The sequence below is a fragment of the Corvus brachyrhynchos genome, unplaced genomic scaffold (assembly GCF_000691975.1).
Source record: "Corvus brachyrhynchos isolate BGI_N302 unplaced genomic scaffold, ASM69197v1 scaffold101, whole genome shotgun sequence".
Taxonomy (NCBI): domain Eukaryota; kingdom Metazoa; phylum Chordata; class Aves; order Passeriformes; family Corvidae; genus Corvus; species Corvus brachyrhynchos.
Window position 1 is genome coordinate 13,897,190 of NW_008237239.1, and position 24,929 is coordinate 13,922,118.

At 40.6% G+C, this 24,929-nt stretch overlaps 1 protein-coding gene across 3 annotated transcripts in view; it reads left to right on the forward strand.

The window, feature by feature from the left end:
- The window catches only part of RPS6KC1 (ribosomal protein S6 kinase C1), an 81,907-nt gene that overhangs the window by 20,376 nt on the left and 36,602 nt on the right, over positions 1 to 24,929 (forward strand). For all 3 annotated transcript variants that reach the window (XM_008630327.2, XM_017730020.1, XM_017730021.1), the window contains 2 exons: positions 12,864 to 12,982; positions 20,484 to 20,576. In XM_008630327.2, the coding sequence (XP_008628549.1) occupies positions 12,864 to 12,982; positions 20,484 to 20,576 (212 nt within the window). The remainder of the gene's footprint in view (positions 1 to 12,863; positions 12,983 to 20,483; positions 20,577 to 24,929) is intronic.

Consider the following 24,929-nt stretch of genomic DNA (forward strand, 5'->3'; position numbering starts at 1 on the left):
CATAGCCTTCGCTTAAAATGTCTTACACTTTTTGGCCAAAGTAAATCCACATCTTTTCAAGTCTCGGTGATGTCAGTAGGCTTGCTGCTTTGCTGCTTGTTGTGGCTTTTCAATAGCATCCTAACCTTTCCTTGCCTGTGTTGTCAAAATGTTTTTCATTCTTAGTGTTGAATATGCTGGCAGTCCTTCTGTTGGAGAGCCCAGCTATTCTTTCTTTGCTAGTACACTTTTTCACAGACCTGTGGACCATTCACCTGTGATCTTCTGAAGGGTATCCTGTTTTTTCATAAACACTTCTGTGTGCCAGCCATGATGCAAGGCTGCCATGATGCTGTTTTGAACTGACAGTTCAAACTTCAAAAGCTTTCTTTATTTAACAGTTTCAAACTGTTAGGGCATGAAAACAAGTCAGTCTATTGCACATCAGTTTTGCTGTGGTAATTATTGTGTATACTTGAGTTGTGGCAGTGGTTAAACATGTTGGCTTTGAATTCATGGTAATCCTTAGGGTAATATGTTTGCTTTAAAGTTGCGAAAGACTTTTATTGCATGTAGGTGACTTGCTCAACTCATGCATATGAACTTGTTAAACCAGAGTGGGTTGAACTTCTTATTACTTATATTTGCCGGAATTTCCTCCAATGGTTTTTTTCTTTTTTGCTGTTGACTAGCTACTCTTCCAGCTGTTAATCCTTTCCTCTCACCCTCTTATCCCTGCTTTTCAGGCTAGGAAGAAATTCAAGGAATCTTAGAAAAGTGTGATATTCTGCCTGGTTTTCTTGATGCCACTCAGTACAGTGGGAATCACTAATAAATTTTTAGTGATGGTACTTACGTGGTGTGTGTCAGTGTTCCTGATGGATGAAGAAACATGTAACCAGCACTGGCACCTTTTTCTTTGCAGTCCCTGACATTGCATATGTATAGCACACAAGAGGGAGTAATGGGAATGAGTTGCATTTTAAGTGACTTCTTATCCCTTGGGAACATAACTGTACACAGGGGGGTTCCTAGCAGTCAGTCTTTTTTCATTTCTCTGTGTTACCCTGCGTGGCTGTGAAGGAATGTTCATCCTCTGCTGGGCGTTCACACTAGATTTGGGTAGATCCAGCTCATTTTGTGTCCCATTCTCCTTGAAGCTGCTGCAAACTGGCAGGGAGACACTGATGCCCTCTTTATGGTGACAGGGCTGGTCCAAATGCCTTCCTAAAAATACATGCTTTCTCATGATTTATGAGTACAGTAAAAAAACCCAAAAAAACCCCAACAAAACTTTTTAATGTAGCTACTTTGTGAAGGTAGTATGTTTAGCATTGATATGTGAACATTCAAGGTATGTTGCAGTAAAAAACCACAAACCTTCAACCTAGTCACTCCAGTTATTTAAACACCCCTGGTTATGTATTTCTCACGGATAATAACATACTCCTTTTAAAGATAAGGATGGTACAATTATTACAAAGTGCTTCTGATCTTCTGCCACTGATTATTTTGCACCTATTTTGTCTGAAAAAGACTTTGTACCATCTGAGAGTGAAACACAGTGTTCATCGACACTTAGACACGTGTGCAGTGCCATCGTTTCGGTGCACAGCCCCCGCCGAACGTGGCCTCTGGAATGGGCCGCCGGTGGCTTTTTCCCTGGAGAGCAGCAGTACGGTAATACAGGCTTTGGCCACGAGGTGGCGGCAAGGAAACAGAAATTGCCGCCCCAGACTTGGAATCGGGCGGTGATAGCAGCGCGCGGAGCTGGGGGAAGGAATGCCACCCATCCTCTGTGCTTCGGACTTGAGCTTTGAGACAGTCCGCTGCCTCAGCTGGAATGCCTCTGTGAGCTGCTTAGGGGCGTCTGAAGCGTGGGGCTGTGTCCGGTACCAGTCACTCCCTTCGGCTCAGCGCAAGCTCTGCTGCTCAAGGCTGCCTCGTCAAAACCGCGTACGAGCAAGTTCAGTGCTGCGAGTTTATAGACCTGTGCTGGTTAGTTTGAAGTAGGTGGCTTCCCTAAAGGCAGTTGAGCACACTTGAGCTTGTTATATTCTGATGGCTTTCCAGCTCTCCCAGCTTCTGGCACTAGTGCTGGGCGAGGCAGGTGTCATATGTTTGAGGAATGGCCATCTTGACTTTGTTTTCAGCTGTGTGCACATGCTCTCAGATGTACAGTGGTGTTAATTATTCTGGGCAAGGTGCATATGTATTTTCTTTTGCTAGTCTCTTGCAGAATTTAGTACTGAATCCTTTCATGTCCCATTCATAGTCCTGCCAAGGGACTCAGTTTGTGTCCCTTGGGGAATGACTGCTGCCTGCGTGCTCAGAGACTGGTGTATGCCTTGGGCTCTGGGCATCTGCTTGTTATACATGTTTGGCCTACTTCTGCTCCATACATGTGTTTAACATTAAGCACTTGCTAGTGGGAAGAAGAATGAAATCGTGGACTGGCAGTACAGCCCTTGAACTGCACCTCTTGTGCCTTCCTGTTTCATTTATACCAGAGCTGCCTTGCTTGCAGTGACAGGGAGTAGCTGCCATAATTTCCTTTTTCTTCTAAATATGTACCAATTCTGCTTCTCCTCTTGTCTTTTCTGGGCATTGCTGCTTGCAGGGTTTTGAAGCTTTTGGAAGACAGGTCTGTAAAGATTGTGTAGGATGGGTCAGCAGTTCTCTAGGAGCTGAAAACTTCTAGAATTCAAGCTTTTCTGCCTTTTTAAGCATACTGAGTATGCTAACTGATAGAAACTTTGGCTCACAATTATAGCTGTTCCTTTGTTTTGTTAGCATGTCAGAGCACTTTGAGGTCAGTGCATTGCTTCAGGCCTAGTGATGGAAAAAATGCATTAATCAATAGCAAGCCACCAACTTCTAGCTGGAAGTTAACTCTGTTTTATGCAAAGTAGTGCATTGCCTGACTTTGTTGTAGGGCATAGTTTATGTTAGGAACAAGCAGGTCACGAGACTGAAATTATGGAGGGTTTTTTGTAATAAAGAAGGGAGTCCTGTTTGTATAAACTGCTCCTCTTTTTACAACTCCAGCCATTCTTTAGTTATTTCCATTATGGATCTGGGCAGTCTGAGGTGTGTGATAAACAGAGTTAACACTGTTGCATATTGCTGGGTTTCAATAATTTCAGGCATGTGAAGAACAAGAATGCTGCACAACATGGCCAGTGTAATTCATGTAAAAAAGTGCAGGATCTCTTCCACGTGGTTTAGAAACCAAATGTGTTCATTGCTGGTCTGCCCATGTTGCATGTAAACATCTGAAGGGAGATGATCCATTTACTCTGTCGGAGTTTTGGGATGTTTATTTTCACATGTGTAGCAGCTGTGGCTGGGCAGAATAAATATTGATTTAGTTTAGGCAGCATGAACCTTGTTGCATGAAGTATGTGATGCCTCTGGAGTGTCAGCAGCCACAAGCTGTTTTCCAGGTATCTCTGTTTTGTGTTAGGGATCTACAAGTTCTGAATAAGCTGCTGGTGTCTTTGAAAGCTGCCTGTGAATGTCAGTTTTGCACTGCTCCATGCTATTTTAATGTTTATCCAGTAAACAGAGCTGGAACAAAAATTACACAAATTACTGGAACCTTGCTAAAATGACTTTGACTTTTAACCCAAAAATGCATATACAATGAAATGCTAGGAATACTTTGGACAACTAGATGATATTTTTGGATATACTGAAAACAAACCAACTTGTGTCTAATTACTGGGATTATGATGGGCTATGATTTGAACTTGTGTTGGAGCCAGGGATGCAAACAGGAGCATGCTTGACAGAATGCCAAGAAGACAGTACTTTATGAAAAGGGAAACAGCCATGGCGTTCCACCAGCGCATTTCTGGCTTCCTTTGCTTGTTTGTTGAATGGCACTTATGAAGACAACTTCTGTTTCCACACAGTAGCTATTTTAAATTCCTTTCACTTGTTAAGTTCTCTGATTAGTGTTCCTCAGTGATGTTAACAGTTTCTGAGCTATCCAGAAGATGTCTGGTTGTGGCAATGTCCTTAAGGAAACAACAGACCTGTTTTCTGGGAAGGTGAATTGGGGTGTGAGCTGATGGCTGAAAAAAAAAGAAACCCTGAGAGTTGTGCTGCACTCCACAGGGAAAGGTTGGTGATGGGGTGACTGACAGAACTGTAGTTCTCCCCACCCTGATTTTAGGCTTCTGTGTTCCTATGGTGTATCATCACACAGCCTGTTTGCTGTTGTAGTTTTATACTTCCACTGAGGCTGGAACCAGTCAAGGCAAAAACTTCCTGCCCTGGTTCCTACCAAAGGAGCTGAAAACCATTTCTCTTTCCTGCTACTGGACTGCGAGAATGCTGTTGGACTGTTTGGGCTGAGCTTTATGAACAATGATACAAAGTGCTGCCTCTCTCCTAGTGCTTCATACAACCTTGAAATCACAGCTGCTGCTTCAGAAGAAAAGTTTGTGAGAGGACTCATCTGTCGATAAGTGGCTGGATTAAGAATGGATGTTGGAAATACTTTGTTTGGTTAAAAAAAAAAGTCATATCTCTCTGTGCTGCCAGTGATGCTGAAACACATGCTAGTATGGACTATGAGCTGCTCATAAGTGGAATGTGTTGTCTTCCCAGGCCCATCACAGACCATACAGAGCTTCAGAGCAGATTAGTGCTGTAGGATCCATCACTGTGCAGTAGGTGCTGGATGGACCACCCTGAGTGATGTCATTCCCTGTGTGGAAGTGCTGGGTTTAGACACCTCGTTGTGGCAAAGCAGTAAAATACAGTGTGTGCCAGTAGAGTATGGTTAATGTATGTTGTTAATGCCAGAAGCTGGTTACTGTATAAATACAGCCAGACTCAGCTATGTCAAGGGACACTCAAGGCAAAGTTCCATTTAAACTGCAAGACCTCTCTGCACCAGGAGGTTGATAAAGGTCTGAGGTGTACATGCTGCACAGCTTACAGCCTTGCAATACATGTGAAAGTGAACTGTAGCAATACCTGCAAACCAGCATGTAGGGTGTCATGCAGAGATGACTCTGAATGTGGTTACTTAGCATATGGCTGTTAAAGAATTAATAAATATGTGACCAGGTGAGCCCTAGAAATCTCTTTTTTCTTCCCTCTTGGGACACAGCTAGCTGTATTGACTTGGTGTTCTGACCTTTCCAAGATTTGAGTCTTTCCTTGTAGCAGTTCCTTGCCAGGTTGCTGCCTGTGCCTGGCCTCTTTGACAGACATCTCTTCCTGCCTGCACTGCCTTTTATCTCAGCTGTTGTTAGCCACAACACTTAGCTGCAAAGTGCAGGAATCTCTTTTTGACTGTAGCTGTGTGGGGTTTCTGCCTCCCATCAGAAGACCCAGTACGGCTGCCACACTTCTTGCAGCATGCAGGGTAGACAGGGCAGACTGATCCAGGTTACAGTGCCGCTCCTGTCCGCAGGTGAGAAATTTGAAGTCTCTGGCTGCAGAATTCAATGCCTCAGGCACTGTAGGTGAATTGAGGCAAATTACTAGCTGGAATAGAAAAATTGCATAGATAGGTTTAAGGGCATGATGCTGCATGATAATCAGTGCTCTGATTCTCTCCCAAACAGTTCTTGCATATACAGCTTCTCTCTTTTCACATCCAATTTTTCTCTTTTCCTGTCCTCTTTGCCTCTTAACTCTTCCAGTATCTTAAAATAGCCTTTTTAGCTTCAGAGCTGTGTGGAAGGACTAGTATAGGTTTGATCTCTACAAGGCCTGCCGCTGGCTCTTCTGTTTTAGAGACTTTTGTGATTGCTCGGGGAAAAATACCATTTCCCATAGTAGTATATAAAAGTACATATGAATTGCATTTAATACATAAATATGAGTAGTATTAGACTGTCACGATTTATGAATCTCATAATTGGGTTTTTTTTATCTGCCTTTTTCTTTTTTTTCCCCTGCAGTACTTTACTTCAAACTGTTCTTACTTGAAGGGGTAGCTGTCTGTGTGCCTGGGTTCCCTCTGCTCTGAAGCAAGGGATGTTGGTGCATGCTAATTCTAATTTGAACTTGTCCTTTTAGTTAAGAACGAGGAGTACAGAGAACTTGGAAATTTCCTCTCTCCTGTGGTGGTGGCCTGTGTAACTCCTTTACTTGCTCTGACTGTCAGTGCTGTTCCCCTGTTCCCATGGTGCTTGTGTTGGAGGACCTCCTGCCGCTGTCACCATTTTGTTTCCTCCTCTGGGCTAGAATTTCACTTCTTGTCCTTCTGTCTTGAAACACTCACAGGGTTTATTCCCTTCTTAAGTAGTTCAACAGAAGAATGTTCAAGAGTATTTGTCACATTAAGTCTTATTTTGGTGAAATACCTTACAGTTAAGACTGCAAGTTTTAGCAGATAGATGGGAAGTTAAGCTTTTCCTCCCTGAAATGCTGGGTGCTGTCCATTTTATTTTTTTTCCAGGTAGTCACACATGCACATGAAAAGCTACCACCACCTTGTGGATTTAACATGAGAGTTTCTCTAGAAGCAGATGTTTGTTGGTTAGCATTTCTGGCAAGTTACGTTTCTTATCTTCAGTGTTACCAACTCCTGCTTTACTGGTCACTCAAACACGTTTCACCCACACCATTCTTCTGTGTAATCTTAACTTTGGCAAATATGCCAACTTTTTTTTTTTTTCCCCAGAGAGATGTTTACCTAGACATTTACATGACTGGTGTGTGACCAAAGGTTTTCTACAGGATGCAGAGCTGGCAACGTCATAGGAAATGTAGATCTGTAATGGTCTCAGGCAACCTGCGGTGAAGATGATGTATGTGACATATGGATATAATAGTTATCAGCACACTGGAAAGTGGGAAGAAGAATTTGTAGGTGTTCATTCACTGTCACAAATTTGTGCTTTAATATGAAAGGTTTAACTTCTAAGTGGCTTTTCTTCTTGGTTGGTAGAGTACAGTACCGTCCTAAATCTTCAGAAAAGCCAGAAAGAATGGTTCTGATAAATGTGTTGCATCTTAATAAATTTTGACTCTCTGAAAATGTTAAGAAAAAAGAGGAAAAAAGATCACTTCAAGCTGTTTTATCATAATGGGCTTAACCTTTGTCTTATTTTTTTAAGTTTACAGTTTTTTTCAGCTGCAGAATTTGATCAGCACCTCAAAGGAACTCACCATTAATATAATGTGTAGCATACTGGAGCTGATGAGGTAGTGGGCTTATTTCACAATTCCAAACTCCCACCTGCTGCTAAAATCTATAGCTCTTTCCTTGATGCTGCAGTATCCGTCTACCCCAGCACCTGCCACATTTCACTTAAGTAATTGTTTGAAAATTAAAGGTTACCCACCCTCCTGTGAAAGTTGGTGGAGACTCGTTCCAAAATCAGCAGCTTTTCCCCTTCCTGAAATAAATTTGGGGGTTATAAAACTGTGTCCAAAGTCATCACAAACCTGTGCTGGATTATGAGTCGCATTGTCACTTTCGGTGTGCCTGAGCTTTTGTTTGGCTAATATGGACAAAGGAGTCTGCTTCACATGATGTAAGAAGTGTTTGCCCTAAGAAGAACAGAGGTCCTCTTGAACCAATTAGGCAAAAATAACAGCTGGGCTACCCACTAATAAGGAAGGTGCTGCTAAACCTCTTTTCATTGTGAGAAGAAATAAATCTTTTAAGGCTTACTCCCTTGCATTTTTATAGAGAGCAATTCTTTGAAAAATTCAGCAATCCAGCTGGGTGATATGTGCAGGAAGACTGTGAAGAAGATAAAGAAACTTTTAAAAATAAAAAATGGTATTATAGCTGTTAGATTTGGCAATTATAAATGTTTCATTGAAGATTTCAGTATTTAGAGAAAGTTTTACTGTTTAAATTGTTAAGAACATGGAGTTTGGGGCTAGCACAACAGGCAGTCTTGCAAAGTTCCTTGTACTTGTTCTGCAAGAGGACATTCCTTCCTGGAGCAAATCTCTTCTGATATCTTCTTTAAAGGAAGGCAGCCCACATATATTTTTAGTAAGTCTGAGAGAAAAGCAGGAAGAGGAGGTCACAGAGGATTGGGACAGGTAATGCTCACTTTATGGCCTTACTTTTTCTGTGAAAATATCCCCATCCTGGCTGAGCACCTACTTAGGTAGGGAGTGCACCTATGTTGCCCTGGCAGATTATCCCTTCCTGAGGAAGACCTCTTAGCACCTTAAGGGGGATGATTTGGAACTGCTCACGCACAAAGAAAGGAAGGAATATCTAGAATTCCAGGGTGGGTGCTACATATCGCGATTTACTGATTATTGAAAATTTTTTTGTATATGTTCGTGGCAAGCTATCTTTATCATCCAGAGAGGAACACATCTTCCCCGTGACTTCATCCTGGATCTGTGGAGGAGGATAGTTACGGAGCAGAGCAAGTTTGACAGCACTTCTGTGCATCTGAGATGTGTTCTCTTGTTAGTATCCCATATTATTTGGGGAAGAAGGACAGATTTTTTCCATACTCTTTACTGACCAATTTTATTTTTTGTCTAAGTTTATTGAATATGACCCCCTTTCAACAGCTTTTTGCTGTTATTATATAAACATAAGTAATTTTCCTATATGATAGAATTACAGAAGATTTGATGTGTGAACAAGCAGTTAACTGAGCTGAATAGTTCAGCATTGAGTTAGCTGATCTCTCAAAGGTGTGTCCTCTCTTGAGGTACTGTGAAGTGTGGGAAAAGACTTTCTGAGCAGAAGACAAAAATATTGCTAGTTTTCCAGATGCCTCTGCTGTACTTTGTGGAAGTGCTGCCTCTTTGTGTTTTTCATTCAAATCAGTGCACTATGGGCAAACAATCAGCCAAGTCACAGAAGAACTCAATGGCATAATTATTCCGATATTTGCTGTTTTCCTCTATCAAACCCTCAAAATCATTTGAACGTTGTTAGGAATATCTGTCTTTGTAAATATATTGTAACTGAGCTGTCTTTAGAGATATAAATTAAAGAACAAATTTTAAATCATTGGCTGCTGTCCTAATGTCCTGGCTTCCTGTTACTTTGGTCAGCGGGTGGCCTGGTCAGCCTTTCCAAAGCCAATTTTCATTTTAAGATATTTTTATTTCTTTGAAATAGGCAAAGCCTTTGGAAAATGAGGGAGCAGCCTGCTTGTGCTTGTGTGTGGGGATGAAGGCTTATATGTGCAACAAAGTAGCTGTAGAGTTTTTGTATTCTGTTTGCGGGAATAGTAAACAGAGCATCTAAAATAACCACTTGCACATTGCAACAAACACATCATCATTTGCTTAAAAAGAGTTATAATTACAGTTGACGAAGCATGGACACCATAAAAAATGCATTAGTTTGGCTTGACACATTAATTACCTGTTTTTGCAGATGTTTTTATATATTGTTGTGTGAACAGTTTACAAAATAATTACAGGAAAGTCATATGGAAAATAAACTAAGTGGGTGGTTTCTCGCCTTAATATTTTCATTCATGTGAATCTGTGTGAGGCACAGCTGCTCTGTAGCAAATGCAGAGGGAGAGAGAGAGATGGGGAATCTTGAGGGGTTTTTATTCTAAGGTTTCTATGATCAGCCTTGCTGCTTGCTTTAGCAGTGTACTTTTAAAAAGTGTAAAATGACATTGGTGATTTAATCCCAGTGATCAGGAGGGGGGAGAAGCTTTGATCCTGATCAGATGAAACATAAATCTTCTAGTATCTGGGAAAATAAATGAAAAATCAATATTATTTTAAGAAGGATGATCTTTTATGAGCAGTTGTAAAGATTCATCAAAGGCTTTGACACAGTTTAAATATTTCCTGTTTGCTGCCATTTAAAGAAAAATGCCTTTCAAGTTTAAATTGTAATTAGAGAGGTACCTCTTTAGATTATTGTGGGCTAACCACAGAATGGAAATAAGAGCTCAATATGCTCACACAATATTTAAATCAAAAGTTCTTAACTAGGAATAAATGATTATTCCTAATTTATTATAAAATAAAATTGATGCTTTTGAAAATACACATTTTTGCATAACTAAACCCAATATTTCATGGCAAAATGTAACATTGCATAAAAAAATGCATGAAGTCTGAATCACAGCTTTGACATCTGTCAGATATAAGGATTTGTTCTAGTACTGTGTTTTAGTGATTTATTTGGTTTTAAGTGGACAGTTCTATGACCTCGAATTTGGCATAAATGCTTAAGATTATTTTCAGCTTAATGGGGTCTTTATTGTTACTGTCTGTGTTTGAGGCTTTTTAAGTAGCATTTATTTGTTTATTAAATTTATATCCTGTATTTATTTGCAGATTTTTGTGAGATATTGGCTGTTTAAATGGGAATTTGTATTGCAGTGTAGTTTTTTTACATTTTCTTGGTTAAACTAATGCAAAAAAATAAAAAGCCAAAATCCTATTTCCATAAACCTAATTCTCAATCATCCACCTGTTAAAGTATTCGGAGACTGAACTGTTAATGATCTTATCCACAAATACGATGCAAGCACTTGTTGAATGAATGTTGTTTTGTGGGTCCACACCCTTTTTTATGGCTGAAGATTTTAATGAGGGAACAGTTTGCAAAGGTTATTTAACAAATTACTTGGGAAGGAAAAGTAGGAGGAAAACTGAAATTAATGTCTTGTGAAAGTAGGGAGAACAAAGACAGCTCTAAGGGGACATCCTAGCTGGTTTGTGTTAATTACTGTAAAATTACTGAAGCATTGGAAAAAAGCAATAAACATCCAAACTAAATACACATAACTAACAATTAAGCAGTAAGCTTGACTTTTATGATAGCCTTAGACACTACCCTAGCAGTTTTCTACCAGCCTGCTTGGAGGAAATGCTGGCTGAAGAGTTCATTGTTGCTGTGCAGGTGTCTTGTATTCTCTGAGTGGCTGCTGCTTGGTGTGTCTGAGAGAACTTGGGTGCTCACCAGTGCCTCAGCATGAGGAGGAGGTGTTGCGGTGCTGTAACGCTACGTGCACAGATGAAAGCAAGAGAGTTACTCCTGCTTTAGCAAATTGCAACGCACACTTATAAAAAAAAATACTGTGTATCTGCTCTCTTTTGATAATGCCAACTTCAAATTCAAAGAGTTGAGTGATGTTATTTTTTTTTTAATCCTAGATGGGAGTAAGACTGGCAGTCCCATCAAGGGAACTGCCTACCAAGATTCCCCTAGGTCTTTAGAATGAGAGAAGCTACCGAGATACTGATATATAGCCGTGATATTGTATGCTGAAAGTGCACTGAATTTCTGACTGTCCCAAACCAAGTGTAGACAAAGGTTTTTCCAGAGCAGTCTGCATCCATATCCAAGGAGGTGACAATGACTTTTCCCTCCTGCTTTGAGGTGGATAGTAAAATTTACAAGAGATCACTTACCACAGAACTTGGAGTAGACCCAAAGTCTTTTCTGCTCACTCTTGTTGGAGTCTGGGTGTGATGGTTCTGTGTGTTCAGGTAGTCTCTAGTTGTGATATGAAAGGGAGTCTCTATTTTATAACAATCCACCTTGACCCCTACCTTTAATTCTGCCCTTGAAAATCTCACAATGTCTTACACAGTGACACAATTGCCCCCTGAAAACCTCCTGCAGTAATTTCTGAATGCAAGCATTCACACAGTAGGTTCTCTGTCAGAAATTCCATAATAAGCTTGCTCTTTTTTATGAGACTCATTCTTGATAACCCACAATAATCCTGGTTTTTTTCTTATCAGTTACAAAGTTTCTGGTTAAACTCCTTCAAGGTTACACTCTGGTTCCTTTCATGGCCCGTTGATCAGTATCTTATGAGTTCCAGTCTTCGTTATTGTCTGTTATCTGCCGTTGGTTGGGGGTTGTGTATTTGTGTGTTTAATTTATTACCCCTCCTGTTCCTTGCCTTGTCTTTCATGTGGGATAGCTGTTGGGCAGATATCCTTGCAGTTCCTTGCCCTGTTTGAGCATTGGTTTGAGAGGTGCTGGCTTGCACCTGGCAGTGCAGAGCCCATCACAGTCAAGGCTTTGTTTCTGCAAGTCTTGGATGGCCTCAGTTAGGGCTGGGAGAGTCTGTCAGGGCCATATAAAGTCTCTGCTGTCCTTCAGTCTTCTTCTGGGACAGTTGTCTCTATCTTTTTTTCAGCATAGTAATCTCATTTCTCTGCTGTAACAATTGTATCTCACAGTCCCTTATCTGTGCTTGGTGGTTGGCTGGTTGGGTGTTGCCATCACAAATTGAGCCTGTTACAGCAATATTGCTCAGGATGGGAATGCCTAAACATAAACTGAAAGCTTTAGAGTGAATCCAGAGTTAGTGTGGTGTCATGGGGTTCTCACCAAGAGTCTGGGTAGATTAGAACTAATACAGTGGTCATTTAGCCATCTAAAAGTGAAGTAGTTGGTGCAAGTGCTTATTCCTTTCTCCCTGTGTTACCCCAAGCCAGGAGGCAGGGAATGTCTAGCACTGGAAAGCTGTAAGCAGGAGTTCTTAGTGTCTCCTCAGTTGCTTTCTTGCTTTTAATAGCATTTCTAGACTTCATGTATAATTAGGAGAGTCCATACTGGAAACCCGAGGAAGAAAATAAGTTTGTTGTTTTGTTGTAAACATCTTACTCTGTCTTTCCTAATTGATTTTGCTTTTTGGAATACAGTATTTGGATCAGTGGTTTCTTTCAGTTCTTACTTATGTTACCATAGGAACAAATACCAAATCACAGAAATATTAGGAAAGGCTTTTTGTTTACCTTAGTCTATAGCAAGGCTTAATTTGCTATTTTCGTGGAACTCTGGGATCACAGTATTGGATTTTTAGAAGATGCATATCTTTAGGTTTGCTTATGAATAACCCAAAGGAAATCAAAAAGGTAGACTCAAAGTAGTCATGCTTTGATTATCTAGTACCTGTCTCTTTATAGAAAACATAACTTCTTTTTTCTCCGTTGAGGTGAATCAAGTCCAACTCGTCGAGAAGCAGTGAAAAGGAAGACTGCAGAATACCTTATGCGTGCTGAAAAAATTTCCAGTGTCTACCACAAAACCTCAGAAGATGCATCTATTTCTATGGTAGGCTTTAATTTATTCTTTTCTGAACCAGAATTTGGTATAATTAAGTAGCAAAGCATATTCAAGCTTAAGGTTCAAAAACTATCTAGAATTTCTCTTTTGGGAGGCCTCAGGAGTATTTTGGTGTTGTGTTTCTGTTAAGCTGCCGTTCTTTCTGATTCTTCATGATGTTACGAGGAGTGCTTGGTTTAATACAGGACAGCTTTTCACATGCTTTCCTACTGCTCTTGGTTGATGATGTAGACATTTTTCATCATGCTGGAGAATCTAAAGGTAAAGCAGAAAACCTCACTGGAATGTAATGTTTCATATGACTTTTCTATGAGAATGCTGGTTGGTCCTGTAGGGAGTGAGAAACCTGTTGGTTTCTGTAGCCTAGCACATCGTGATGTATCAGAAGTGAGTCAAGCACAGGGTAGAGGGAATCAGAATAGTTTTCCACAGAACAAGTACTTAATAGAGCAAAGGTTCTTCCTGATCCTTTCAAATGTCTCTCTTGGATATGCTTGTGGGACCAGCTCCTTGATTTTTGAGAAGTTTCTGTGCTAATTCCCACTTTCTTGGGCAGAATACCCTTATCTGTACTTGTACAAAATACAAACAAAGCTTGTTCTAAGATACTCTCAATAAATGTCTACCTTGCCCTTCCTTAAACAGTTCCTTTGGGATTTATCTGTTTTTACTTTAGGCTTTTACTGCAGTCATGCTAAACTGTGTTATTGTTGATGACTGCCCTATTGCAGTAAGTATAAAAGCTATGAACTTCCTGACTCTCTAATGTCAAGGGATAACAAAAGGGATAGAAGATTATTGCTTCTTACTTTGCACAGATCTAAAAATGCTTTAAGGAGACAACTGCTGCAAAAATTGGAACCCTTCTAAAAGGTGTCTATCTAATAAGTAAATCTAAAAAGCAAAGACACTGGTTTTTTAAGGCTAGATTTTTTTCATGTTGAGAGCCCACAAGTACATTTTGAGGATGTTCCAAATGGGATATATTTTGTGAGGCTTGGAGTCTTGCTGTTGCTATGAACTATACTTTGAACAATTTAATATTTTGGACAGACATGAACTCCTACTAGGTATTCTTTCTTTGGGTCAAACACCCCTGAAAATGGGGAAGAAGCTATATTGAATGGAATCCTCAGTGTGTTTGGAAACTGAAGAACAAGAGAAAAAAAACCCATGAACAACCTATTTTTGCCTTTTTATAAGTTTAAAAACTAACTGTGGTTGGGAAGGAGGAAGAAATAGGTTGCATTTTTCTCTGTGAACTTGAGAGGTAAAGTATTTCCTCTTTTATGCTGTACTGAATAAGACACATGCCTTCTTTGCAGATCCAAAGAAAAGCAGACTTAATTGGGATAAGACAAGAAAAAAAAACCAGAGAGAATAAAAAACCATTCTCCTTCTGTGAGGAAACTCAAAATTGACAAATTATGGCAAATCTTGTTTAGCACACTGTTGCACCTGGCTGATTCTCCTGTTTACAAAAAAAGGCCATGTAGCCATGATTTAGCCTTGTTTTTGTCCTAAGTTTTTACACGTATTCTAATGTCCTTTATTTGCTGCTCTTCAATATGCATAAATTTTACTTTTATGTTAGAGCTTTGGAATTTGCTGATATTGAGGGCAGATGGTGCTTATGGGTCATGATGGTTGTGGTGAGGGACAGCTTTTCTCTGAGTTCATAGCTAAAAGTTAACTGGGAGGAGGACTTGACTCTCAAAGTTATTGTAGGGGTAGTGGTAGGGACCACAAAGAATTGGCATGCTCTGGCTTAGTGTCTTAAGGAAAATGAGGAATGTGACCCTTCCCGCATGTTGGCTGCTGAGCAGACCTGAATTCTTACACCTTAATTACTGCTTATTATTTTTACTATAATTTATATTGGAGTTTGGATGAGTTATTCCATTCCATATGGACAGTGATGAGTGCACTGAAACAACTTGCATCTATATATAGTGGGGTTCTTGGGAGATACCAGTGGAAACTTGCAGATACTTTGTGTCCTTCTCCTAAAGACATTAAGTCCTTGGTGGGTAAGGTCAGTGCAGTGCCTGGGCCCCTGTTAGGACTGGCAGAGTGCAGTTTTGTTATGGGGAGCCTGGTTCAGTGCAGGGAATGTCATGACCAGGGGGGGTGTTGAGATCATTTGCACCTTGGAGGAAGAGGTCTGGCTAGTAAGTGAGCATGGGCACTTAAGGCAAAGTGTTCTTGTTCGTGACCTGGTGTCACAGGGCAGAACTGCTTTGTCACCTGTCTGCTGTAGGCGGCTTTGTGTTTCCTACTGTGCCCTTAAAAGGAGCAGTCATGGGGATCAGCATCAGAACTAGGCTGACCTGTCCTTCTTACAGATGGAATTTTACTTCCTTCTCCTCCACCAGGCCAGAGAACTGTCCAGCGAGGGAAGGGGTAAGCTCAGGAGTGCAGGTGCAGTTATTGTCCTGCACTTCTCAGCCTATCAGATCTCCCAGAGGCTTGGGATGCCTGCTGTGTGCTGAGCCACCTGCAGCAGTCTCAAAAGACTGTGCCCACTAAATGAGCCCCCAGCTCCCCCTTTGCCATCTGAACAGCACATGAAGGTAAAGCATTTCCTTGGGGGCCTCAGGCAGAAGGAAGCAAGCCATTCTTTCATGGCTGGAAATGCCAGGCCCTTGCCTCTTTGAAGACCAGATTTCCCTAAGAAGGCAAAAGTCTGGTATTTGAGAGCTGAGAAGCAAAATTGTCTTTGATGCCATGGAAACCAAATAAAGAACAACAGTGCTTTGTTACTTTTCAGCAGTGTAACTCTCTTAAGATAGCATCCTTAGCAACCACCCTTCTGCTGGCAAGTGCAAGTGGTGAAGAGAGGAACACAAGAAGGTGGTGAAGGAGAACCTTTGGCATTGTTAAAGAAAGGTTGTGGGTAGAGGGCTTACAAGAAATGTAGGGAACTGACACAACTGTGACCTTGAGCTGGGAACATATCTGAGTATCCTATAAACATTGAGAAACCCGTAAGAGTAGGAGATGTGCAGACAGCTGCTGGAGCTTTTAAACAGGTGTGTGGGCCTTCTGGAAAACCAAGCTGCAGCAAATGCTGTCCTTTTCTTCTTCTTCTTCTTCTTCTTCCTTTGGTGTAGCACAGCAGCCTCAAGGACTGTCTCTTGGACAAGTGCTCCAGAGTGTTCTGTAAGAGCAGCACTGGGTCATTTTGCAGATTCTCAAGCTGCATTTTCTCCTCTGCCCCTTTATAAGTAGCATCTCTGGGGAGCCTCCTCCAAGCCTGAGTGGGAGCTGCAGCAACAGCCTCTGAATCACACTGGATTGACCATCAGAAAGCTGCAGTCTTGCGTAGCTGTCAGCTGCAAAGCCCAGCTCAGCTGCTTGTACAGGCTGTGGGACCATTTTAACTTTGGTAGTTTTTATAAAGCATATATTTTCCCTCTTTGAAATTAGTTCTGATTCTACTTATGCCTGACTTTGTATATTCAGAGTTGTTTCTTTTTGTACCATTATGAAAGCTGTTGTCTTTTAAAATGTCAATTATTTTTGATTTTCAAAGCAATTTAGTAACAAGAGGTGCATGCAAGCCTGATGCCCAAACAGAAGAAGCAGTCTTTGTGGTTTCCATAAGATATCTTCCTAAAATTCTCATTAAATGTGCATGAAAATTACATGAAGTATAAAGAAAATGCACTGCATAGTTCTGTGAGATATAAATTTAACATAAGAGATTCAGTCTCAACTTCTAGGATCACATCCAAGGTGTGTCCCAGCGTCAGACAAGGTGCATTCCCCAACTGGTGCTCACTGAGGGCCTTCTTAAGCACACTGTAGTTCTGCCTGGTTCAGATGCAGGCAGAAATCCAACCTGGTTTTCTCCTGGTGCAGAGAGAGGAAGGAGCCAGGATGTTTGCCAGACCAGGAGAGCTGGAAGCACTGTCACACCCATGAGGCAGACACCAGTGTATCTGCATCAAAACAAGGCATCTCCTTGCTGCAAGTGAAGGTCTGGCTATGCCACAGGTAGATAGTTACTAAAATTATCAGAATTAGACCTCTGAATGGCAAGGGGAGATCCCATTTTGATGTGCAGGTCTGCACTGGTGTTCATGAAAGTTCTCTTTTCTTATGCTGAGGTTCTGTGGTGACTGATGTCAAAGGTGGCAGCATTAGCAGTTAAATGAGCGGAGCTTTCTGGGTGCAAGAATGAAGAGGTGAAAATAAAGATCAAATATTTAATTCGAGGGAAATGCAGGGAAAACTGTGGTTGTGCTGGGAAAGCTTTGAGAGACCAGTGCAAGGGGCATCACATGGATTGCTTTGAGCAACCAAGGAAGGACCAGGACTCCACCATTCCTCATGTTTCACAGCATCCCAGGAAGTAGAGGGGTGCAAGGAACCCCACAACAGATGCTGGGGTGCCCCCAGCCTGAGATGTACACATGGTGTGGTTCTTGGGGTTGTCCTGTGTGAGGCCAGGAGTTGGATGTGATGATCCTTGTGGGTCTCTTCCAACTCAGGATATTCCGTGATTTCCCATCAAATGGTATTTGTGTCACTGGGCTGGGGATAGTGCTCTTGCCTTAAATGAGGTTAATATGAAATGCCCTTTCCTTTACCTGACTGGTAGAGTACTTCTCTGTCTCCCTCTGCTCTTATAACTGCTAGCAGTGATGCCAAAGCTGAGGCAAGAGCTATGGCCTTGTGTAGCTTGCAAAACTAGAGCTTTCCAAAGGCAAGCAGTGGCCACAGGCTGCTCAGTCCTTGCAGGAGCATCACAACAAGCATCAGCCTTTTCTCCTTGAAGTTTACACATGGTAACCAAAAGGTGATGGTGGGAGAGGAACTGCTGATGCCTGTCCTCACTCAGATAAATCCAGCAATGCAGCTCAGAGGTAGTCTGGAAATAGAGAGGGCCTGACCACAACAGAGAAGATCCTGGGATACCTGAGCAGCATGCTGAGCATTTGGACAGGCTGCTGAAGGCCTGCTGCAGGCAGAGGTAGCCTGCCACTTTGTCCAGAATGTTTGTCTCATTTCTAAAGGCAAATTAAGCTTTTGATTTTTTTTTTGTTATTCTCCTTCCTGTATTTTTTTTTTTGTTCCTCTCTTTTTTGATGAGAGTGGGGGTTTTTAGTTATTTTCCTTATTGCTGCTTAGATGCTGAGCTTGGAGTTTTACTCTATTCAGAGGAGCAGGCTCTTTCATAGAGTGCTTAATTGCTGTAGTTTTGGGAATTGTTCTGGGAATTTAGAGTTTGCTTCCAGCCTGCTTCACAACAGAATGTGATGCCTCCCCATCACTGGGCTCTTCTATTAGACTTTGAAACAGTGAAACCAAAGTACTGTAAAGAGCAAAACCGATAAAAATGGAGAGCCTGCTGGGAGCTGTGGAGATGTGGATGTGATTGTAAATCCTTTTAAGGTAAGAAGTGATGTTAGAGCACATATATAAAAAACAGTGTGTGTACACAGTATTACTGACTGTGCCACCACTGGTCACATTTTAGAGGACCTAAAATAAATATACTGGCTCTTTGGATAGGATGCATGAAGAAATCTGATTGTATAGCATTATTAGACAACTATTAACTTCTGTAGAGTTGTATGAACTTAATTTATGGTTGAAATGTTTTTCATAAGAGAAAATTTTAAAAGCATGATTACTGAGGAATGATTATAAAATGTAATAGCAAGCAGATAGGAGTGAAAGTCTTTTATAGTAGTCTAGAGGATTAGGAAATATTCTCTTCCTTTAAATGTATTCCTTAGAATGCTTTTGAAATCTTGTCATGAATAAACTGTGTTAGCACAACTCTTTGTTTCAAAGGAAGTATTTCATTATTGCAGAAAAATTGCACACTCTCAAAATACTTCCAACAGCTTGCTGGAATGTGGAACTGAAATGAGGTTTGGAGAAAAAAGTTCATGTAGAGTTTTCTTTTTTTGTTTTTCTTCCTGTTAAAGCCTTTAGTTTTAGATTCTAGAATCTGGGCTGTTTTAACTGCTGTTGGTACTCCTGCTTGGCAGGGTTTACATGACAAAACTATTATCAGACCCAGACAAATAAATGAAGATAACTAATCAACTCCTAAACGCTGAGCACAGAAAAACGCACTTTTCTCCAAGCTTTTTGAACATGTGTTTATGGCCCTTTTGGATTTTGTGGGCAATGAGTACTTAAATAAGTACTGATTTTTTAGGAAGGAATTTGGAAGGAGAGAATGTTTTTGACTGGCAACGTGAATGGGCTCAGTTTTGGGGAAGGCTTTGAGGAGTTGCTTTAGCCTTTGAGGATAGCACAGTAAGGATGTCTGAGGAAGAAAAAATAGGGGGACAGGAAGTGGCTCTGCCTAGATCAGGATCTTGGAATTTCTCATCATAAGGGAAAAAATTTTGATTTTTCCTGATAGTTAAGCATTTCATCCACAGCATATTTGCTTACCAGCCATTTTCCTTTGTGACATAATCGTTAAATATTGCCTCAGAATGTTGACAAATTAGAAAAACAGCTTTTTCCTCTTGGAAGTCTAGAAATCAAGGAGTTTCACCTTCCTCTTTCTTTGCACCTTTGTGTGATAGAAATGTACATGGGGAGGCCAGGTTATGCTTGAAAGGAGTTTGGCATTCAACAGCTCTGAAATGAAGTTACCTTATTTGTGAGGAAGACATACAGGTCTGTGGTTCTAGTAGAAGCTACATGTTGAATTTTTGGAGGAAGATCTAATGAATTCTCTCCGCTGGCAACTAGAAACTGCTGAAAATGTTTGTTCACATGCCAGAGGTATATGGGATGCTTTAGAGGTTGATCTTTGTCCCAAAAGACTTCCAGTTGAAACGTCTTTCCCCCTCTGACATGGAAGCTTTGAGTTTGCTCTGAGAAACTATGAACCACAGTATGGACAAACATCTATGTGTATTAGTGAATTAACTACTTGAATAATTAGCACCTGCCAATTTTCTTGCTGTGGTGTTAATTTCTAGATTAATGATGCATAGCTAGCTACTTTTTTCTAAGGCAGCTTTAGGAGTCATTTCTGTTGTGCACCTTATTATTAAAACGATTTCATAAAGCTCACCAGAGAGCAAGAGAACCCTGTTTATAATTCTATATTTTATGTTCTTCAGATTTAAAAAGCCTCTAATTTGCTTTCTCCTCCTCAGTGATCTCTGAATTATTTTGTACCCTGAATACCTGTAAGGCTTTGATTGATTATTATTATGTGGTAAGAACTGAGTAATCAATTGCTGGGTTCCATTAAGCATAGAAAAGATAAAAATTCATTGCATTTTTCTTTTTGAAATTTTGTTTTCAGTGTTATGTCGACTTTTATTTACTTGCAAGTTGGTTTTTTTTCCCCCCGCTAAGGACAAACAGAAAACTTCTCCTTTCATCTTCAGTCTCTCTGATTTATGATAAATTTAGTTTCCTTCGGCCTGGCATTTGCTTCAGCGGGCAGTCTTCCTTCAAGTACCACCCTGATTGATGTATAATCTTTGATATCTTCCATTAGCCTCCAGGATCACTAAGTTCAAGGCCCTCTTGGAACCTAAGGAGCCCTGCCGAGGAACTGAAGACCTTCAGAGTCCTTGGGGTGATTGACAAGGTAATTCTTCAGTGTCTCTTCAAGAATTCAGTCATAAATCGACTGCATGCTGACATTTTGTCTTTGAAGCTGTGGATCTTAAGGATATGAAACAAAAGGGGAAAATGACTCAAATGCATCTGCACTTTAAAATAACAAAAGTAGAATAAAAAAAGGCTTTTATCTAAGCAATTCATGTAAGGTCATGCAAAATGTATTTGAGCTAAAGGATAAGGTACATGTTTGGTAGCATTCGATGGGATGAGGCCTGTTTTTCAAAAATGGAATCACAGTTGCCATTCTGGGGTAAGGACAAGTTGATGTGTTTTCACTTGAACAATCTGGTAGATACTTGAAATATAGAAGGGTAGAAATTCTTACTTTTGAACTCTTTACTTGAAATGGGAACTGGGGACACACACACGCACAATTGTTCTCCTTCCCTGAGAATTCAGAATTGAAATCCCTTGCCAAGAGAGAGATTCAGCAATGAAGCCAAGCTTATTTTTGAGTCATGCAAATAATGTCTTCCAAAATCCCAGGATAATACCCGTCTGTAAACACTAAAGGACCATACTGATCTTTTTGCAAGCCTAATTAAGAGACCAGAAGAATTGTTGGGTTGTTTTGATAATGCTGATCAGTTACCACCTTACCAAATACTTTTAAGATGATGCATTATTCAGCAGTGTGACAGTGGCTAATGCAGACTGTAACGGCTCGTTTCCTTTTTGCTGTGCCAAATCCCTTGTGCCTTTTGATAGTTCCTTATGTAGTCCCTGGTTTGTGCATGAGCTACTGATGCACGGTCAATTTATGCATTTGTAACGTACATCAAAAACCTGTGGCTCATCCCTTGAGGTCTGTATTTCTCGGTTTCTTTTTCTTGTTGGACTGAACCTAGCTATTGGGACTGGTTTTTGTTTTTCTTTGCCTGTTTCGTTGTAATTGTGTGCATAAGTTGATAACTTCTCCTCAGAGGGTTGTATATATTAGGTATTATGGTTGTTTTTATAGCATACAATGTTTTCTAAGCTCTGACTTCATATTCATTGTATCTTCTTGCCTCAGTTTTAAGTAGAGAATTTAGCCTGTATACCACTCTGTACACATATCAGAGAGACATGTTGGAAAGACCACCTATCTGTAGCACCTGTTAGTAGGTGCTAATTAAATTAGTGCAGTAGGCATGGTTTCTGTGAACTAGCCTGACAGAGTGAGCCTGCAGAAGTGCTGGAAATGGATCAAGAAAGACTTTTTTGGTATCTCCATTCTTGTGTAATGATAACGAACAGCTACTGGAAAAGATCAGAATGAAACTTTTGGAGTCCTTGGTGGTACCAGATCTCCTTAGCTCTCTCTGAGCAGTTTCAGTAAGCGTCCCAGGTGTGAGCTGAACACGTCCAGATCTTTGAATCAGGGTTCTAATGATGGTAAAAATGCAAGATTCCCAGAGTTGGAGATGTATGCAAGGAGTAGCAGGCCTGTGCATACAGCTGGAATGCTCCTGTGTAAACAGTATCATGGGGCTCAGAGTTCATGTTTAATTATTATGTAGAAAAGTGAGCAGGATTCTTTCAGATGTCTTTGTACTCTGCGTTCCTACTTTCAGATTCTCTTGTCACAATCTTAGCCTTATTCTGAGTATGCTGCTTTTGATCATATATTTCTAGGTGTTTGTAAAGTTGTGAGGCAAATGAAAACCTGCTCTGTGCCTGGAGAATATTTTATTTGGTTTTATAATGCATACACAAAATGCATGTGAATGTGAAGCAGAAGTGTGCACATGTATCTGTGGGCTGGAGGTGATGTCCCTGCCGTTGGTTTAAAGCACCATCTCTCTTCCTTCCTCACCATCACTGTCATTTCACTCCTTCTCTGCTTCCATATGCCCTAAAGCTCACATCATGGAGAAATCCAATCAGTGTGTAAGTATCCTTGCTGGAGCCAGGCAGATGACAGAGCGTGCTTGTTCCTGAAAATGGATTTTGATTTTCAGGGCCAGCATTGAAGATGCCATGCTTTTGGGCACAGGGCTGTAACTGTAACTGTTCAGCGCCATGCAGAGTTTTGCCTGAAAATAATCTTCCATTCTAACCCTAAGGTAGCTGCTTTGGTTTCAGCAGAAAATGGGTGTGTGAGTTGTAATGAGCCTCTGGCATTGTAACTGCTGGCTTGACTAACCCTGTGCAAGACTGGCTTGAACACACTGACTTAAAAATGGTGTTGGTTGGTCTGCAGACTTGTCCTCCCACTGCTGAAACCCAGAGTGGTGTCTGCCTGCTGCAGTGCTGCCTCGACAAAACCAGCTGTTAACCTTCCCTCATTCAAATGCTGAAAGGTTCAGTGCTTTCCCTTAGAGTAATGTCACTCTTTGTTCTTCTTTTGAAGCCTCTTGAAGTGTTTTGAATTGGCTTCATTTTCACAGACAAAATGCTTGTTGCTACCTGAAACTCTGGGTTTTTCAAACTATTTTAGACTAGGCAGAATGATTAGATATTTAATTTTAGCCTAGTTTATTCCCAATGTGCAGTCTTTCTTTCCCTGTCTGCCCTTTCACCTTCCTTGTCACCTGAATAATTTTTGTTGCCTTGACCCTTTTCTGCTAAATCTGAGAGAGTTAGAGATCTTAGCATTTTTAAACTCCTTGAATTATTGTGAAAATTCAGGGAAGAATGCCTATAACTGCCTTGCCTCCCACCCTTCTACTTTTGCTCCCATGCAAACGCTGTAGTATAAATCTGACTATTTTAGTAGACCAAAGAGGACTTAGGTTTTGCTTGAGGAAACCATTCTTTTTTTTTTTTTGAGTGCTGCTGCTGCTGTGTTTGCTCACTTCATGGTGTCAGAAGTTAATGAGGTGGTGTTTGCAGGTATTTTATATGTTTAATATGTACAGAGCCTGCCTGTGAGTAGGTTTCTGGAATAGAGGTGTAATCTAATTGTAAAGGTGGCTTTTGGCCTGCAAACGTTGTGGAGTGTGAGGTGCTGCTGTTTGGGCAGCAAAGCTCTTATTAGTGTCAGCAGAGGTACTGCATTGAAAACAAATACCTAAATATTGTAGCTGTTGTTATCACCAACCACAAATGATCAATAGTTTAATAAGCTCATGCACCTTAAAGTAGAAAACTTCTTTTTTGGAATAGGAAAGAGTTCTGCTTTCAAAATTTGCCTAATTAAAAATCAAGGTTGCAGGTTCTGTGCTGAGTTTCTGCCCTAGGCAAATCTCTCCTTTGAAGCTACAGCTGGCCCCTAAAGAAACGACTTTGTTATGGTGCTGCTGGATACCTTCACAATGCTGTTTCAAACCCAATTTCTTATTCTTTAGAAGCCTCTGTTATTTAGATTCATTCAATTTAAAGATTCATCTTGAAAGCAGAGTGCATTAAGTAATAACTATGCCTGTGTAACCAATGGCTGTCATTTATGTCTCTTCTATGCCCTCCCCTGGTCCCCTATCAAGGCTGGTGTGGCTGTGTTCAGTTCTTCCACAGCTGTCCATGCGTTTGAGCTTGTTTGTTAAGCTTTATTATGAAACCTAATAAAATAATGTACTCTCATCAAGGTCTTGCTGAAATTATTTTGGGAGTTTCTGAGATAGATAACTGTTTTTAGAAAATGGAAGCAATTCTGTTAATCTTGAATATAGAGGGTTTTTTGTGTCTCCCATGCTGTTGTGAGAAGTCCTAACTCTGGTGGGTGTACATTTTGATGAAGTGACTTTAAAAATATGCAGGAGAACCAAACTAATATTAATTATTTATAAAGTGTGATTACTACTTGTCTGCTTAATGAGTGAAAGTGCCAAAAAGCAGAAATATGTAGAATATATGTCAGCTTCACATGCATAATCTGCAGACCCAGAGTTGAATTCAAACAGGTCATGGCTAGTTCTGATGAAATTTAATCAGAGGGGAAGGAGGAATGGGCCCTTCTTATGGCAGCATGTGTGTTGTTGTGCGTGAATAACAGACATAGCTAACTACGTCCTGTTAGTGTTTGTTAGTAACTTAAATATTCAGCCTTTTATTGGGAGGTGTGATTAAAGACTGTTGCAGCTGTGAAACTGAGTTGACCGTGGCAGATGTTTTCTCTCCCCTGGCTCTCAGGTGCACTCTGTCAAGCATCTTTAGATCATCTTATGGATTTGAGTAAGTGCTTGTGTGTGCCTAAGAGCTGTGGGGGAAAGGGATCTGGAATGTACCTACAAACGGGGCATAATGGAAAATAGCAATGGCAAAAAGGTTGAAAATCTGAAACTGAGTAATAATAGTAACTATTCATGCAAATAAACTTTTAAGAGCTGCTTTTATGTTTCGATAATTTTAGTTTCTTAAGTGGCTTGCCAAGTCCTACATAATCAAATCAACTACA